We start from the raw sequence: 17810 nt of genomic DNA on the forward strand, positions 1-17810 counted from the left end.
TTTGATGCCGAAAAGCCTGAAAAGGACTATTAATGCTGGAAAGACTGAAAAGGACCATTAATGCTGGAAAGATTGAACTTATCTATTAATACCTAAGAACCTGAATAAGCCTTTGAATACTAAAGAGTTTGAACAAGTCAATTAATTCTGAAGAGCCAAAACGGCTTTGTCGATTTGTAAGAAAATTTAACCATAGCTAAATTTCATAGTTAAATAATTATATTTAAGACTCATCGTCTGCTTATTAGAATAATTAGATTGATAACTTTAATTCCAACTCAATTCCCTGACATTTATTTAATTGAAATCAGAAGTAAAGTACCTTTTTATGATCAGCTTCGGGCCAGGTTTACTGGGAGGACCCATCCAAATTACGACGACTGTATGATATTCATTAAATATATATTTATGCATTTTTAATTCTCAAGTTAACGCAGCAAGGCAGCTGTAATGCTCGCGTGCCGGAAATTGATTTTGAAATTTTAATCGAAAAACGTGTTTGGCGAGTTGGTAAAATTAGCAGGGCGGGTTTAGTTTTTAATTTTGTTTTGTGTGGCTGTGTGTCTATGATTGTGAGTCTATGACTGTGAGTCTATGACTGTGAGTCCATGACTGTGGGTCTGTGTGCATTAATTCGTGACTGTAAATCTGTGACTATGAGTATGTGTCTATTAGTTTATGCCTTTGAGTCTGTGACTGTGTGTGACTGAGACTATAAATCTGGGACTGTAAAATATTATTTTTAATATTTATCAAAGGCTATTTCACAGTGGCTATTTCTCCCTGGCTATTTCTCACTGGTGATTTCTCATCAGCTTTTTCAGGGGGTAATTTCTCATTGGCTATTTTACAGTGGCTATTTCAGTGAGATTATATCACACTCTTTATTTCACAGTGGTTGTTTCTAATAGTTAATTTCACAGTGGCTATCTCACAGTAGCTATTTCAGTTTTATTTCACAGTGGCTATTCTACAATTTCAGTGACTATTTCGCAATGACTATTTCTCAGTGGCTATTTCGACAAATTGTCTGATTATGGCTGGACCATTCCCGAGATGAACATCAGACCAGGCAGCAAGCTGGATTAGCGGTCAGAGGTGTGAGGGAGGGAGTGCGGCCGGGTGCACGTGGCAGGGAGAAGGCCATTGTTTCCCAGGCCAGAGGAGGAGGAGGGTGCGCCCTCTCGTGGGAGGACTTCATAAGATTTATTTACATGTTGATCTGGAGAGTGGCTCGTCTTGCCTCGTGGCGGGTGAGTGATGCCACTATGCACCGGAATGCTTTTCCAAATGCTCCAGACAGCTTTTCAAAGATAAATAATGCTGCAGACTGCTCTTCCAAGGATAATAATGCTCCAGACTGTTCTTCCAAGGATAATAATGCTCCAGACTGTTCTTCCAAGGATAATAATGCTCCAGACTGCTCTTCCAAGGATAATAATGCTCCAGACTGTTCTTCCAAGGTAAATAATACTCCAGACTGTTCTCCCAAGGATAATAATGCTCCAGACTGTTCTTCCAAGGATAATAAGGCTCCAGACTGCTCTTCCAAGGATAATAATGCTCCAGACTGCTCTTCCAAGGATAATAATGCTCCAGACTGTTCTTCCAAAGATAATAATGCTCCAGACTGCTCTTCCAAGGATAATAATGCTCCAGACTGCTCTTCCAAGGATAATAATGCTCCAGACTGTTCTTCCAAGGTAAATAATACTCCAGACTGTTCTCCCAAGGATAATAATGCTCCAGACTGTTCTTACAAGGATAATAATGCTCCAGACTGCTCTTCCAAGGATAATAATGCTCCAGACTGCTCTTCCAATGATAATAATGCTCCAGACTGTTCTTCCAAGGTAAATAATACTCCAGACGGTTCTCCCAAGGATAATAATGCTCCTGACTGTTCTTCCAAGGTTAATAATGCTCCAGACTGCTCTTCCAAGGTTAATAATGCTCCAGACTGCTCTTCCAATTTAAACAACGCTCCAGACGGCTTTTCCAAGATTTATTATGACCAAGACTGGACTTTCACGATAAACAAATTTTCCAGATGGATTTCCCATGATTGTTACTGCACCAGACTGATCTCACAAGGTTAGTAATGCTCTACACTGATCTTCCGTTACTAAGACTGTTCCACTGTGACTTTTCAAAAGAAAGTATTTACGTATGTAGGTTAGCTTAGCACTTTAAAAGCACCGAATCACCTTCTGTGGTTGAGTGTTCAATAAACCCTTGAACTATATGTTTAACACTTCTCTAACCCTGTCCATGGAGGACAGAAGAAAATGTATATATGCTGGTTAGCATTGTAAATGTGTGGCCACGTCTGTGGTAGAAAAAAAATGCACCAGACTGACCTTACCAGGAAGTGGACGAGACATAATAACTTTCCAAGTTTGAGAATGCTCTAAGAATGCTCCACACGGATCATCCAGGGTCGAGATATGCTCCAAGCACTAGTTATGCAATATATGTGATGTAACTGTAAAGTGAGCTTGTAAAAGCATTTTAATCACCTTCAGTGGCTTCTAGTTTCTATTTGCAGATATCATACCTTGTCAAAATTGGAGAGAGAAATGTATATATATATATATATATATATATATATATATATATATATATATATATATATATATATATATATATATATATATATATGCAAGTAAATATGTGTAAGCTGGTCAAAATTGCATTGTACCTTTGAGATCTCACATTAATCACATTATGTGTAAAAGAATATGCATCGAGCACCATTTATGTAGGACCGACCAATATATTTATGCATGTTGGTTAGTATCACAAAATGCACTGCAATCACTTTCTGTGATTGATGGCTCAATACATAATTAAACTATGTGACGTCTAACAGATCTCTGACCCTGTCCATGGCGGACAGAAGAAAATATATATATTATAAATAGGACTGTAAATGTAGACTGTAAAATGACTGTAAACGTCTGTGGTAGAAATTAATAATACAAAAACTCAGACGCAAACGACAACAGAAACTCCCAGCGTTAACAGACAATCCGAGCCACACAAACGAAGGGACGGTAACTATCAGGAGTCGTCATATCAGGAGTCGACTATCATATATAGTCGTAATGGCCAAGCCATTACGACTATATAACACTTGGAAGGGGTCAGGATAAGGATTTGGGATGGGACGATGGAGGAAGGAATGGTGCCCAACCACTTGGACAGTCGGGGATTGAACACCGACCTGCATGAAGCGAGACCGTCGCTCTACCGTCCGCTCTATGTAGTCTAGCCGCTACAAGAGGGGGAAGAAAAAATAATCAACAGACACCCGCAGACATAACCAAGCAATCCCAACGGTAAGCAACAAGCAAGCAACCACATCCTCAGTAACTTCACCTCTTACATACAACACAAACCACAACTGGTATGATATCCTTAATAAACTAATTTAACATAACTAACAAGCATTGAACAAAAAACTCCAACTTATATAGAAACTCTCCTGCCACTCAGATAACCCGAGGCCATTCTCTCCTCTACCGTTAACTCCCGAGCCGTGAACAATGGCCCAACAGCCTCTTCCCTTCCTCCAAACTCAGAAATACATCCAATGAATTGCAGAAGTCAACATGACCAGGAATTAGTAGGCTGCGCCCGCCAGCGGTGCCCGCCCCCGGGGCTTCGAACCCCCACCCAACACCCGTACCACTCGACAGAGGAAAAAATATCGTTTTCAAAATCCTTCATGTTTAGCAAGGTCTGATTATATTATGGCCTCTCAGGCGGGTGCTATCGTCCTTAATACAGTGGTACATCAGTACTCGTTGATCTGTATGTAAGGCAGAGACCGAATTACAGTTCGGATAATAAGGGGCTAGACAGACCGCACAGCTTAGAGAGAGGCTAAGAATGTTTAAGAATAGAATGTAAGAATCTGAGAAGCGACTAAGAGACAAAGGAATACTCCGATGAGTTTCGCTCGCTGCCGCTACGTTCAGTCAGAAATTGATGAGAAGAATTCCGAACGAATTTTCTCTGAATACTAAAGGATGACACTGAGATCGGCTCCAGGAACAGCGCAAGACCCACACAGAAATTTTTATTTATTTATCTCGGCATGTGAATGACGGCCTATTGCTTATGAGTTCTCATTAAGTGCTTGGAACTAAACAAAAAATAGGCCTTTGGAAAAAAATAGATGTTAATTTTTTTTTTAGTTAGTCTAATTATTATTTCTGCCTTCTGAAAATCAAACAAAAAATGCGTCTCTGGAAATGAAACAAAAATTAAATAATTTTCTTTTCGTTTTGGTTTAATTATAATTTATTATCGGTTTATTTATAATTTATAATCGGTTTAATTATAATTTATTATCGGTTTAATTATAATTTATAATCGGTTTAATTATAATTTATTATCGGTTTAATTATAATTTATTATCGGTTTAATTATAATTTATTATCATTAACATATTAAAGTTATAGAATAGTTTAAGGTATAACATGGGTGGAATAACGGCTCAAGAACTTTGTCAGTGTGCAAGAGAGGAGAAGAGATAAGATTTTAGAAGTCCAACACACACATCTCTCCATCATTTAGCGATGACTCAACGAACTGAACATGATAAAGAAGAGGAAAATGACCAAGATGAAGGAAATTAATGATCCCAAGGAACTGAAAAAATATATAAATATATATTCAAAACGATTCAATGGTGTTGCATCAAACCGTTTCCTCAACTAGTTGCTCTCATATTATAAGTAATGATCCTTAAAAGTACAAATTTCAAAGTACTCTGAAAAGTTGCGGTTCACATATTCACATTTCCTGTGCATCGCTAGGTTAGCCTAGGAGGGTTCTAGGGTTCCTAGCTAGGTTAGCACTTCGTATTTTGTACGTTGTGGCAAATCAACAGAGCGAACTGATTGAAGAGCAATACTAGAGTGTTATCCATGTAACGTCAAGTGTTTTTAAAGCTCGATCGTACTTTGTCACCAGAAAAAGGGTTCACTGAGATTTAAAAAATCTGTATTTTCAAAATCACCAAAAAAATGGTTCAATGAGATTTAAAAAAATCTGTATTTTCAATTTGAATCACCATATGTCAATTCCAGCAACATCGCCTGGACGGTATAGCGACGACTTTGATTCTTGCAAGTCCATGTTCGATCCCCGACAATTTAACTGGCTACAAACCGTTCCTTCAATCCATTCTCAAATCCAGGCTTCCCAGTCCTCGCAACCCTACGATATGCGACATAAGTTATATTAACATAGACCATAAGTTATATTAACATAGACCGTGAAGCTTGCTTCAGCTTCATAATACCTTTGTCGTCAAGCAATGATCAAGTGATTACCATATCTAAGAGAGGAACACTGAGCTATGGGGGGAGGGGGTCATCTAGAAGTAATTGTTCCTCTCAACTTAGTGATTCTGTTTGTAGTTGTTATCGCCTTGTTCATCAAAGGCAGTAGTCAGCAGGCTGTAGCGACAAGGCAGTAGTCAGCAGGCTGTAGCAACAAGGCAGTAGTCAGCAGGCTGTAGCAACAAGGCAGTAGTCAGCAGGCTGTAGCGACAAGGCAGTAGTCAGCAGGCTGTAGCGACAAGGCAGTAGTCAGCAGGCTGTAGCGACAAGGCAGTAGTCAGCAGGCTGTAGCGACAAGGCAGTAGTCAGCAGGTTGTAGCAACAAGGCAGTAGTCAGCAGGCTGTAGCGACAAGGCAGTAGTCAGCAGGCTGTAGCAACAAGGCAGTAGTCAGCAGGCTGTAGCGACAAGGCAGTAGTCAGCAGGCTGTAGCGACAAGGCAGTATTCAGCAGGCTGTAGCAACAAGGCAGTAGTCAGCAGGCTGTAGCGACAAGGCAGTAGTCAGCAGGCTGTAGCGACAAGGCAGTAGTCAGCAGGCTGTAGCGACAAGGCAGTAGTCAGCAGGCTGTAGCAACAAGGCAGTAGTCAGCAGGTTGTAGCGACAAGGCAGTAGTCAGCAGGCTGTAGCGACAAGGCAGTAGTCAGCAGGCTGTAGCGACAAGGCAGTAGTCAGCAGGCTGTAGCAACAAGGCAGTAGTCAGCAGGCTGTAGCAACAAGGCAGTAGTCTGCAGGCTGTAGCAACAAGGCAGTAGTCAGCAGGCTGTAGCGACAAGGCAGTAGTCAGCAGGCTGTAGCAACAAGGCAGTAGTCAGCAGGCTGTAGCGACAAGGCAGTAGTCAGCAGGCTGTAGCGACAAGGCAGTAGTCAGCAGGCTGTAGCAACAAGGCAGTAGTCAGCAGGATGTAGCAACAAGGCAGTAGTCAGCAGGCTGTAGCGACAAGGCAGTAGTCAGCAGGCTGTAGCGACAAGGCAGTAGTCAGCAGGCTGTAGCAACAAGGCAGTAGTCAGCAGGCTGTAGCAACAAGGCAGTAGTCAGCAGGCTGTAGCAACAAGGCAGTAGTCAGCAGGCTGTAGCGACAAGGCAGTAGTCAGCAGGCTGTAGCAACAAGGCAGTAGTCAGCAGGCTGTAGCGACAAGGCAGTAGTCAGCAGGCTGTAGCGACAAGGCAGTAGTCAGCAGGATGTAGCGACCTGTGTCAGCTGGCATTAATCACCACAGTAGGCAATGTAAGCTGTAGTCAGTAGTCAGGAACCAGGTTGTCATCTAGTAATAATCAGCATTCAAGAGCGAACAGACAACATATAGTAATCAACAGTAAACAGGACTCATATGCATGAAGCAGCCATACTGATACAACTCTTATTACAAGTCAAATAAAGCATACAGTCAGTAACAAAAGAAGCAACTTAACTGTGGCGTCATTAAGCAGGTAGAGGAGAGAGGATAATACACTACCAACAACAGGTAGAGGAGAGAGGATAATACACTACCAGCAGCAGGTAGAGGATAATACACCACCAGCAACAGGTAGAGGAGAGAGGATAATACACCACCAGCAACAGGTAGAGGAGAGAGGATAATACACTACCAGCAGCAGGTAGAGGATAATACACCACCAGCAACAGGTAGAGGAGAGAGGATAATACACCACCAGCAACAGGTAGAGGAGAGAGGATAATACACTACCAGCAACAGGTAGAGGAGAGAGGATAATACACTACCAGCAACAGGTAGAGGAGAGAGGATAATACACTACCAGCAACAGGTAGAGGAGAGAGGATAATACACTACCAGCAACAGGTAGAGGAGAGAGGATAATACACTACCAGCAACAGGTAGAGGAGAGAGGATAATACACTACCAGCAATAGGTAGAGGAGAGAGGATAATACACTACCAGCAACAGGTAGAGGAGAGAGGATAATACACTACCAGCAATAGGTAGAGGAGAGAGGATAATACACCACCAGCAACAGGTAGAGGAGAGAGGATAATACACTACCAGCAACAGGTAGAGGAGAGAGGATAATACACTACCAGCAATAGGTAGAGGAGAGAGGATAATACACTACCAGCAACAGGTAGAGGAGAGAGGATAATACACCACCAGCAACAGGTAGAGGAGAGAGGATAATACACTACCAGCAACAGGTAGAGGAGAGAGGATAATACACTACCAGCAACAGGTAGAGGAGAGAGGATAATACACTACCAGCAACAGGTAGAGGAGAGAGGATAATACACTACCAGCAACAGGTAGAGGAGAGAGGATAATACACTACCAGCAACAGGTAGAGGAGAGAGGATAATACACTACCAGCAACAGGTAGAGGAGAGAGGATAATACACTACCAGCAACAGGTAGAGGAGAGAGGATAATACACTACCAGCAATAGGTAGAGGAGAGAGGATAATACACTACCAGCAACAGGTAGAGGAGAGAGGATAATACACTACCAGCAATAGGTAGAGGAGAGAGGATAATACACCACCAGCAATAGGTAGAGGAGAGAGGATAATACACTACCAGCAACAGGTAGAGGAGAGAGGATAATACACTACCAGCAACAGGTAGAGGAGAGAGGATAATACACTACCAGCAACAGGTAGAGGAGAGAGGATAATACACCACCAGCAACAGGTAGAGGAGAGAGGATAATACACTACCAGCAACAGGTAGAGGAGAGAGGATAATACACTACCAGCAACAGGTAGAGGAGAGAGGATAATACACTACCAGCAACAGGTAGAGGAGAGAGGATAATACACCACCAGCAACAGGTAGAGGAGAGAGGATAATACACTACCAGCAACAGGTAGAGGAGAGAGGATAATACACTACCAACAACAGGCAGCAGGAACTTGACCTAAGCGTAAGAGTAGCTATATAAAGCTGGTGACAGGAAGCTTACATGAGACATTAAGTGACAGGCAGTAAGCTGCTTGAATATTCGAAGCAGGAAAATTTCCAAATTTCCATAATATACATAAGCCTCTAAAAAGCTCGCAAGGTAAGCTTGAATGCTCAGCAAGCTGAATTAATATACAGCTTGATACATTCTTCAGTACGTAATTAATAAGTAAGCACTAAAATAATAAGGGATAACTTAAGTTTTGTAGTTATTTTACTGCAAAGTAAATTGTACTTATAAATGGCGTGTTTATGACCGTTGTTTGTGGGCTTCCTGGGGATAAAAGTATCTTCCATGACGTCACTTACAAATGTTCATGACGTCACATGATTACCATCCATGACGTCACTAGCCGGTGTCCAATACGGTACTAGCAAGTATCCACTATGACGTCAGAAGGGAGTTTCCACTACAATGTCAATAGGGAGAATCCACCGTGACGTCACCGTCAGCATCGCTGCCACGGCGACGGTGAAGGACGCTGAATGAAGAGTTAAGCTATTATAGTAACTCACAGTAGCCTGACAGCAACAACAGTAGCCTCACAGCAACAGTAGCTTCCTCACAACTCACAGTACCCGCCCACCGCCCACCCACAGTGGGTATTAACGCCTACAATGACCACTAAAAGTTCACTGTAGCACCCATCTCCCACAGTGTCCACCCACAGTAACACAGTGGACGCCCAACTACCTACAAAAGCCAACCACCAGCAACAAAAGTCGCCCTGCCGCCCACAGCAGCCGGCCACCACCCACAACAGCCGCCCACAGCAGCCGCCCACCACCCACAACAGCCGCCCACAGCAGCCGCCCGCAACCCACAGCAGCCGCCCACCACCCACAGCAGCCGCCCACCACCCACAGCAGCCGCCCACCACCCACAGCAGCCGCCCACCACCCACAACAGCCGCCCACAGCAGCCGCCCACCACCCACAGCAGCCGCCCACCACCCACAACAGCCGCCCACAGCAGCCGCCCACCACCCACAGCAGCCGCCCACAGCAGCCGCCCACCACCCACAACAGCCGCCCACAGCAGCCGCCCACCACCCACAGCAGCCGCCCACCACCCACAGCAGCCGCCCACCACCCACAGCAGCCGCCCACCACCCACAACAGCCGCCCTCAGCAGCCGCCCACCACCCACAGCAGCCGCCCACCACCCACAGTGGCTGCTCAGTCGATTGACGCCCGGATGGGTTGAGTTTTAAATATTAATGGGGTAAAATGGCGCACCATTGAGGACAATTATTCCTAAACGTTGTGTAAATTACTCCAGGCTTCATCTAATATTCTCCCCCATTTGCGCGCCTTGCCTAAATTCCACCCATTACTTCTCGGTGCCCCTTCTCTTTACCCCTTCCGTCTCCTCTGTTTCTTGTTCTGTGTTATTTCCTTATCTTATTTTTGTGGGGGGAAGGGGGGAGGGGGGTTCAGGGTTTCTATCTTCATTGTTATTGTTAATATTGTTCGCCATTTTCTTTGCTCTACTTCTCGTTGCTCTTTTTATTCTTTTTCCTCCTCGTGCTTCGTCTTTACTCATCTTTATTGTTCAACGAGGTTGTTGTGTTCCCCGTCATCACCCAGTATCTAAAGTCACACCACCTGGGCAGGTCCTTTGGACGCTATGTGAAGGATGTCATACTCAGTATCAAGCGCTAAGCCATTATGACTATATAGCACTTTGAAGGGATGTGTACAGAGAGAGAAGGGGGGGGGGGTATGAGGTCGTGTGGGAAGGAACGATGCCCAATTACCTTGACCATCGGGGATCGAACACTGACCCAGTAAGAAGCAAGACCATCATTTTTATGGGCAGAAAACTCGACAAGGGTGTATATCATCCTGGGAGGAAAACGAATCTGAGGCTCCAGTTGGTGAAACACCTCCTCCAGCATAGCTTTTGATGAAGGCAGCTGGACTGTGTTTCCTAGGATAGAATATGTTTCCTGCGTGAACTAAGGGTGTGTGTGTGTGTGTGCGTGTGTGTGTGTGTGCGTGTGTGTGTGTGTGAGTGTGTGTGTGTGTGTGTGTGTGTGTGTGTGTGTGTGTGTGTGTGTGTGTGTGTGCGTGTGTGTGTGTGTGAGTGTGTGTGTGTGTGTGTGTGTGTGTGTGTGTGTGTGTGTGTGTGTGTGTGTGTGTGTGTGTGTGTGTGTGTGTGTGTGTGTGTGTGTTGATTTTACCATTGTCTCTGACGTCATGGAACCAGACCTGCCAATCATAGACAGGCTCGTGAGCTAAACCGTATGATAATCTGTGGGAATTTTTGTTCTTAATATAGACCTGCATTGATCTTTGTTTTCTTTCGCCCCCTGGATCTCTTTAACAATCTATAGGATTTTACCAGTCTACATTAAATGTGACATTAACGAAGCAGATATCTTCAATTTTCAAAAATCTATGTAATAGTAAAATACTTCAACAGGCACATTGGGACACAAGGTAAAAGTTTGACGTGCCTGCTGAACTCTGGCCAACCCTCTGGACACCCAGATGGTTTTCCAGCAGAGACCTGGAGGGTTTTTATAGCAGGCAACTGTATGGTTTTCCAGAAGACACCTGGAAAGTGAAGACAGGCATAGTGAAAGGTCCCACCTACAGCCACTGAACAGATCACTTCATCCAGTGACAGGTCTCCTACACCCCACTGAATGGTCCCATGACCGCACTGTAGCAGCTTCTGTACCCAGTGTAGTGGCTCGTACACTCAGAATATTGGCTTCTATACCCATTATAGCGGGTCCTATACATCAGTATAGCGGGTCTTATACCCAGTGTAACCGCTACCACACCCAGTATAGCTGCTCCTACACCCAGAATAACGTCTCTTCTACCCATTAAACGGGTCCTATACACACTGTAGTGTACATCACTGGTGCTCCCCAGCAACTCATCAATAAATAAAGCATTTGGCAGGAGAGAGGAGCGAACATTATGTACAATAATACTCAAGAGGACATAAAAACATCGCCAAGAGAGCAGTTGAACTGGCAATTAGTATGCCGGTACGGGGACCGCCAAGGTACACGGAGAATTGTTAATATCTTCTTGCAATACTGGGAGCCTGGCGGGGCGTCGAGGCAAAACCTATTTAGTTTTAATCGGCGTTACGATACCACCAATTGTTCTGGAAATGCCGACAAGCAAATTGGTAAGTTTGGTATGGGTCTGCATAGTGGTATGTGGGGAAAGGGGGTGGGTATGTGTGTGTGTTTACTAGTTGTGTTTACTAATTGTGTTTTTGCGGGGGTTGAGCTTTGCTCTTTCGGCCCGCCTCTCAACTGTCAATCAACTGTTTACGAACTAACTACTAACTTACTAACTACTTTTTTTTTTTTTTTTTTTCCCCACACCACACACACACACACACCCCCCCCAGGAAGCAGCCCGTGACAGCTGACTAACTCCCAGGTACCTATTTACTGCTAGGTAACAGGGGCACTTAGGGTGAAAGAAACTTTGCCCATTTGTTTCTGCCTCGTGCGGGAATCGAACCCGCGCCACAGAATTACGAGTCCTGCGCGCTATCCACCAGGCTACGAGGCCCCCCTAGGTGTGTGTGTGTGTGTGTGTGTGTGTGTGTCAGCATAGTGGTGAATGTATTTTTAAATCAAATAGGTCGTTTTGAAAGGGAATAAATATCTCCAACGATGCTCCCACAATTCCAGAGTACGCTACCATCACCTTACACCGGAAATCAGAGAGCGGTAGTGCACGGAATACTGTCTGACAACCCTGGTTCACCTGTAGATCGATGATCTCCTCCTTCAAGTTGTCATTATCACACCAGTCTGCCAGGATATCTTTCCTGTTTATTTCATCCCCATTTTCAAGCTACTCGCTGGCTGTAGCTTCCTAAAACGACCTTTTGTTCTGTTATTGCTGCTGCTAATCTTTTCTTCATCCTTTTTTTTTCCATATCCGTTAGGATCATTTACATCGTAATCATGTCCTCCTGTTTACGTCTGTTGTCTATTAAAATAAGATCCAACTTCCCCAGTCTGCCATTGTTCTCCAGTCCCCTCAGTTTTGGAACCTGTATCTTGTTTTCAGAGAGCAAACAAACCCCTTCATTGGAGGAGTATACAGCACGAAATGCCTACTTTTCATATTTTTGATAATTATTTGGATATTTGTCAGCTCGGACTATGGCTGATTTAATCAGCGTTTCACTCATTCTGTACTGTATTTGCTGTCTCCTCTCTCCTTCCATCTTATATTTACGTGGGTTGAAGTCTTGTAGCCATCATTTCAATCATTCCTGCAGGTAACTCTGCAACGTTTTGCAGTCCTCACTTGTCTTAATTATTTTTAGGAGTTTTGCATCGTGTACGAACATTGACTAGTAACAATCCCCTTCATGGGTCTGGTAATTAACATATGTATAGAGAAGAACAGGTCCCAATATCGACCCTTCCAGTTCCTTATTCATTATCTTCCACCTTATCTTCTTAATTCTAAATATGATTCTTTGTTGTTTGATACTTTCTCAAGAATTCCAGTACTCTTCCCGTTACTCTTGCAAGTAGTCAGTGTTTAAATTTGCGTCTCTTATGGGGAATTTAGTGTCAAAGGATTTTGGGCAATCTTAAAAAATTGCACACGGCCTCTCCTTTTCTTTCTTGGTAGATTTATGTTAAACTTCTTTAAATACTACAATAAGCTATCAGGCAAAAACCTCACCTCTCTAAGCTCATAGTTTTGGTGACAACTAATATTTTTCTGAGTGTTTCACAAGCCATTCCCTCGTATATACCCTCCTTCTTTCTTAAACATAGCTACTATATTTCCTGCTTTACAATTTAATATCAATTCATACTTCTCGTTTGATGTATTAAAGATTATTAAAAGTTACTGGCGCAAAGCCTCTTTAGCATCCATGGAAGACATATATCAGGACCTCCGGCCTCTGTATATCCGGCTCACTCGGGTGCTTCTTTGCCTCTTCTTCTGACACTTGTTGCTTCATTTCTCATTATGTAATGTCGTTCCCTCAGCCTCCAGTAACTGTTCAGATTCTGTTTAAAACTATTTAATAACTTATAATTAGAGACCAAATTTTGGCTCATATATACCATTCGCGTTTGTTGATTTTCTTTCCGTCGAATGACCTGCTATCTCGACCATGTACTACTGACCACTCTGATCTTCTTAGAGTGGTCGGTAAAGCAATGGATTCGCTTCTTACTGGGTTGGCGTTCAGCTTCCGATAGTTCAAGTGAGTATGAGTCGTACCTACATTTCGTCCTTGTATCCCATCTCTTAAGCTGTCCTTATATTCCTTCCAAGTTCTGTATAGTCATACTTGCTGAACGCTGTGTCTCTCCTGGTCTTCGAAACACTTCTGAATTGCTTGTTTAATCATCACTAAAGTATCCGTTGTTGTCCCATAATCCCATTTTCAATTCGCTTCTCTCGTCATGAATGGATTGGGTGGATATAAATACGATCTGCCTCGTATGGGTCAATACGATCTGCCTCGTATGGGTCAATAGGCCTTCTGCAGTTACCTTCATTCTTATGTTCTTAGGTCATTAACAATACCCTTACTTACAACACTTTCTGCTGACCAGACCACACACTACAAGTTGAAGGGACGACAACGTTTCGGTCCGTCCTGGACCATTCTCAACTCGATTGTGAGAATCGACTTGAGAATGGTCCAGGACGGACCGAAACGTCGTCGTCCCTTCAACTTCTAGTGTGTGGTCTGGTCAACATACTTCAGCCACGTTATTGTGACTCATCGCCTGAACACTTTCTGCTGTTCACCCCTTATGTGTTATCTCCTATTAAAACTGCCTTTGAAGCCAAACTCACATTACGCACCCTCTAACGTCAACTCTTTGTGGCCCAGCATTCATTAAAACTACCATAACCTACCTCTACTACATATAACTACCCAGCTTTGTTTTTAAGCCTCGGAATGACTCCGGCTTTGAACTGATGTCATTCCAACTCAGTTTTATTCAATGTTGTGTCGTAAATGATCTCCAAGAGCAGCCAGCTTTGTTGAGGTCACCCACCAGCCTGCGTGCTCAGGGGGTACTGCCCAGCGGAGCTGGTGATCGTTCCCGCCACAAACTTCTGCCATTACCACTTAGTTTCATTTAGACAACAAGGCGCTCGGGCCTGAGGAGAAATTTGCATTCCCAGGGCTCCACGCTGTGCCGTAAACGCTTACTGGTGTGTGTGTGTGTGTGTGTGTGTGTGTGTGTGTGTGTGGTGTGTGTGTGTGTGTGTGTGTGTGTACTCACCTATATGTACTCACCTATATGTGCTTGCAGGATCGAGCATTGACTTTTGGATCCCGCCTTTCTAGCTATCGGTTGTTTACAGCAATGACTCCTGTCCCATTTCCCTATCATACCTAGTTTTAAAAGTATGAATAGTATTTGCTTCCACAACCTGTTCCCCAAGTGCATTCCATTTTTCTACTACTCTCACGCTAAAAGAAAACTTCCTAACATCTCTGTGACTCATCTGAGTTTCCAGTTTCCACCCATGTCCCCTCGTTCTGTTATTATTACGTGTGAACATTTCATCTATTTCCACTTTGTCAATTCCCCTGAGTATTTTATATGTCCCTATCATATCTCCTCTCTCCCTTCTTTTCTCTAGTGTCGTAAGGTTCAGTTCCTTCAGCCGCTCTTCATATCCCATCCCTCGTAGCTCTGGGACAAGCCTCGTCGCAAACCTCTGAACCTTCTCCAGTTTCTTTATGTGTTTCTTCAGGTGGGGGCTCCATGATGGCGCGGCATACTCTAAGACGGGTCTCACGTAGGCAGTGTAAAGCGCCCTAAAAGCTTCCTCATTTAGGTTTCTGAATGAAGTTCTAATTTTCGCCAGTGTAGAGTACGCTGCTGTCGTTATCCTATTTATATGTGCCTCAGGAGTTAGATTAGGTGTCACATCCACTCCCAGGTCTCTTTCTCGAATCGTTACAGGTAGGCTGTTCCCCTTCATTGTGTACTGTCCCTTTGGTCTCCTGTCACCTGATCCCATTTCCATAACTTTACATTTACTGGTGTTAAACTCCAGTAGCCATTTCCCTGACCATCTCTGCAGCCTGTTTAAGTCCTCTTGGAGGATCCTACAATCCTCGTCTGTCACAACTCTTCTCATTAATTTTGCGTCATCTGCAAACATTGACATGTATGATTCCACTCCTGTAAACATATCATTTACGTAAATTAGAAAGAGGATTGGTCCCAGCACCGATCCTTGAGGTACTCCACTTGTTACTGTTCGCCAGTCCGACTTTTCGCCCCTTACCATTACCCTCTGGCTCCTTCCTGTTAGGTAGTTCTTCACCCATACTAGGGCCTTTCCGCTTACTCCTGCCTGCCTCTCAAGTTTGTATAGCAGTCTCATGTGCGGTACCGTATCAAAGGCCTTTTGGCAGTCAAGAAATATGCAGTCTGCCCAGCCTTCTCTGTCCTGCCTTATCCTTGTTACTTTATCATAGAATTCTAAAAGGTTTGTTAGGCATGATTTCCCTGTCCAGAACCCATGTTGGTGCTTGTTTACAAACCCAATGCTCTCCAGGTGCTCAACAAGTCTTAGCCTAATTATTCTTTCAAGAATTTTGCAGGGGATGCTTGTCAGTGATACGGGTCTGTAGTTAAGTGCCTCCTCCCTATCACCCTTTTTGAAAATCGGTACGACATTTGCCTCCTTCCAGCAACTGGGCAATTCTCCCGACATAAGTGACTCATTAAAGATCATTGCCAGAGGCACGCTGAGAGCCTGCGCTGCCTCTTTGAGTATCCACGGTGATACTTTGTCTGGTCCAACAGCTTTATTTGCATCCAGTGTTGTCAACTGTTTCATTACATCCTCTGCTGTCACCTCTATATCCGATAGTCTTTCATCTTGGGTAATCTCTTCTAACAATGGGAGCTGCTCAGGCTCGGTTGTGAACACTCCATGGAATTTTGCATTCAGTACCTCGCAGATTTCCTTGTCGCTTTCTGTATATGCCCCTTCTGTTTTCCTCAGTCTTGTCACTTGGTCATTTACCGACATCTTCCTTCTTATATGGCTATGTAGTAATTTTGGTTGCTTTTTCGCTTTGACTGCAATATCGTTCTCATAATTCCTTTCCGACACTCGTCTTATGTTAATGTAATCATTCCTAGCTCTGTTACATCTAATCCTGTTGTCCTCTGTCCTTTGTCTTCTGTACTTCCTCCACTCCCTCCTGCTTCTCACCTTTGCTTCCTGACACTGTCTATTAAACCATGTGTGTGTGTGTGTGTGTGTGTGTGTGTGTGTGTGTGTGTGTGTGTGTGTGTGTGTGTGTGTTTGTGTGTGTGTGTGTGTGTGTGTGTGTGTGTGTGTGTGTGTGTGTGTGTGTGTGTGTGTGTGTGTGTGTGTTTCTGATAGATACTGCGTTTGAGCAGTATCAATCTGTTTGTCTACCTGTCTCTCTCTCTCTCTCTCTCTCTCTCTCTCTCTCTCTCTCTCTCTCTCTCTCTCTCTCTCTCTCTCTCTCTCTCTCTCTCTCTCTCTCTCCCCAGTATGAGCCAGCTTTAATTCTAATAGTGCTGTCATGACTAAGTCAGTGGGCCTGTGGCGCCGCGTCCAATAACAGACGCCACCCATCCCCATCTGTCAGTCTCTAATGTACTTTATGGTTAAAGAATTAGAGGAGTCACGGGACGTGTTCAAGTATTGAGTCGCATATTAAGAAATATTGCGATATATATATATATATATATATATATATATATATATATATATATATATATATATATATATATATATATATATATATATATATATGTATATATATATATATATATATATATATATATATATATATATATATATATATATATATATATATATATATATATATCAAACGTAAACTTCGTATATTAACTTTTCATCTTTACATTCCATCAACATTTTCCATGTTGAAGGAACATCAACAAAAATATATTGGACTTATAGAATAATAAAAGAAGTATAAAATGTGAGATTCTTCTTAATGCTGCCCCTGAGAGATAATGGCATCAAGAAGCCTATTAGCCCTTTGCTTAACTAACATTGCCTGGAATAATAAAGGCTAATAAAGTGAACAAATATAGAGATCCCAGCGCTCAATATGATCACAATGTATGTGAATTAGTGAGGAACTACTTGATAGGAGTTAGGAGACCGGTGGAGAGGCAGTAAGAGACTCATCACACCAGGGGAAATCTGTAGATCACCTGAAGGTAGATCTACAGATTTTATGAGTGAGCACAGACTTCTGTAGATCTACAGATCTACGGAAGTCGGTAGATCACCTGAAGGTCAGGCTGCGTTAACGAGAGCTGGAAAAAAGGCCACTGATTGAGCAGTATGCGAGAAAGTAGTACTTCAATATATTTCAGATAGGAACATGCTCTGTTCTTAGAGCCTTAGCCAAACCTCCCACAGGACACATAAGTCCAACCAAATGGCAAGCAAGTGACAAGAGAATGTGATGAATGCAGCAGGCCGGAAATGATCTCACCGGTCTATTGGAACAAGCGCATTTATAACGCCTGATG

General features: G+C 43.3%; 1 protein-coding gene across 1 annotated transcript; it reads left to right on the top strand.

Moving 5' to 3' along the window:
• Positions 1-1268: 1268 nt before the first annotated feature.
• On the top strand, positions 1269-2099 carry LOC123744974 (germ cell nuclear acidic protein-like). Its single transcript, XM_045725198.2, has one exon. The coding sequence runs from the start codon at positions 1269-1271 to the stop codon at positions 2097-2099; it is 831 nt and encodes a 276-aa protein (XP_045581154.2).
• The last annotated feature ends 15711 nt before the right edge of the window (positions 2100-17810 follow it).

The sequence above is a fragment of the Procambarus clarkii genome, chromosome 57, assembly GCF_040958095.1.
Source record: "Procambarus clarkii isolate CNS0578487 chromosome 57, FALCON_Pclarkii_2.0, whole genome shotgun sequence".
In the NCBI taxonomy this organism is placed as follows: Eukaryota; Metazoa; Arthropoda; class Malacostraca; order Decapoda; family Cambaridae; genus Procambarus; species Procambarus clarkii.

Coding starts and splice junctions, on each gene's coding strand:
- LOC123744974 (XM_045725198.2), top strand. CDS start 1,269: ATGCACCGGAATGCTTTTCCAAATGCTCCAGACAGCTTTTCAAAGATA.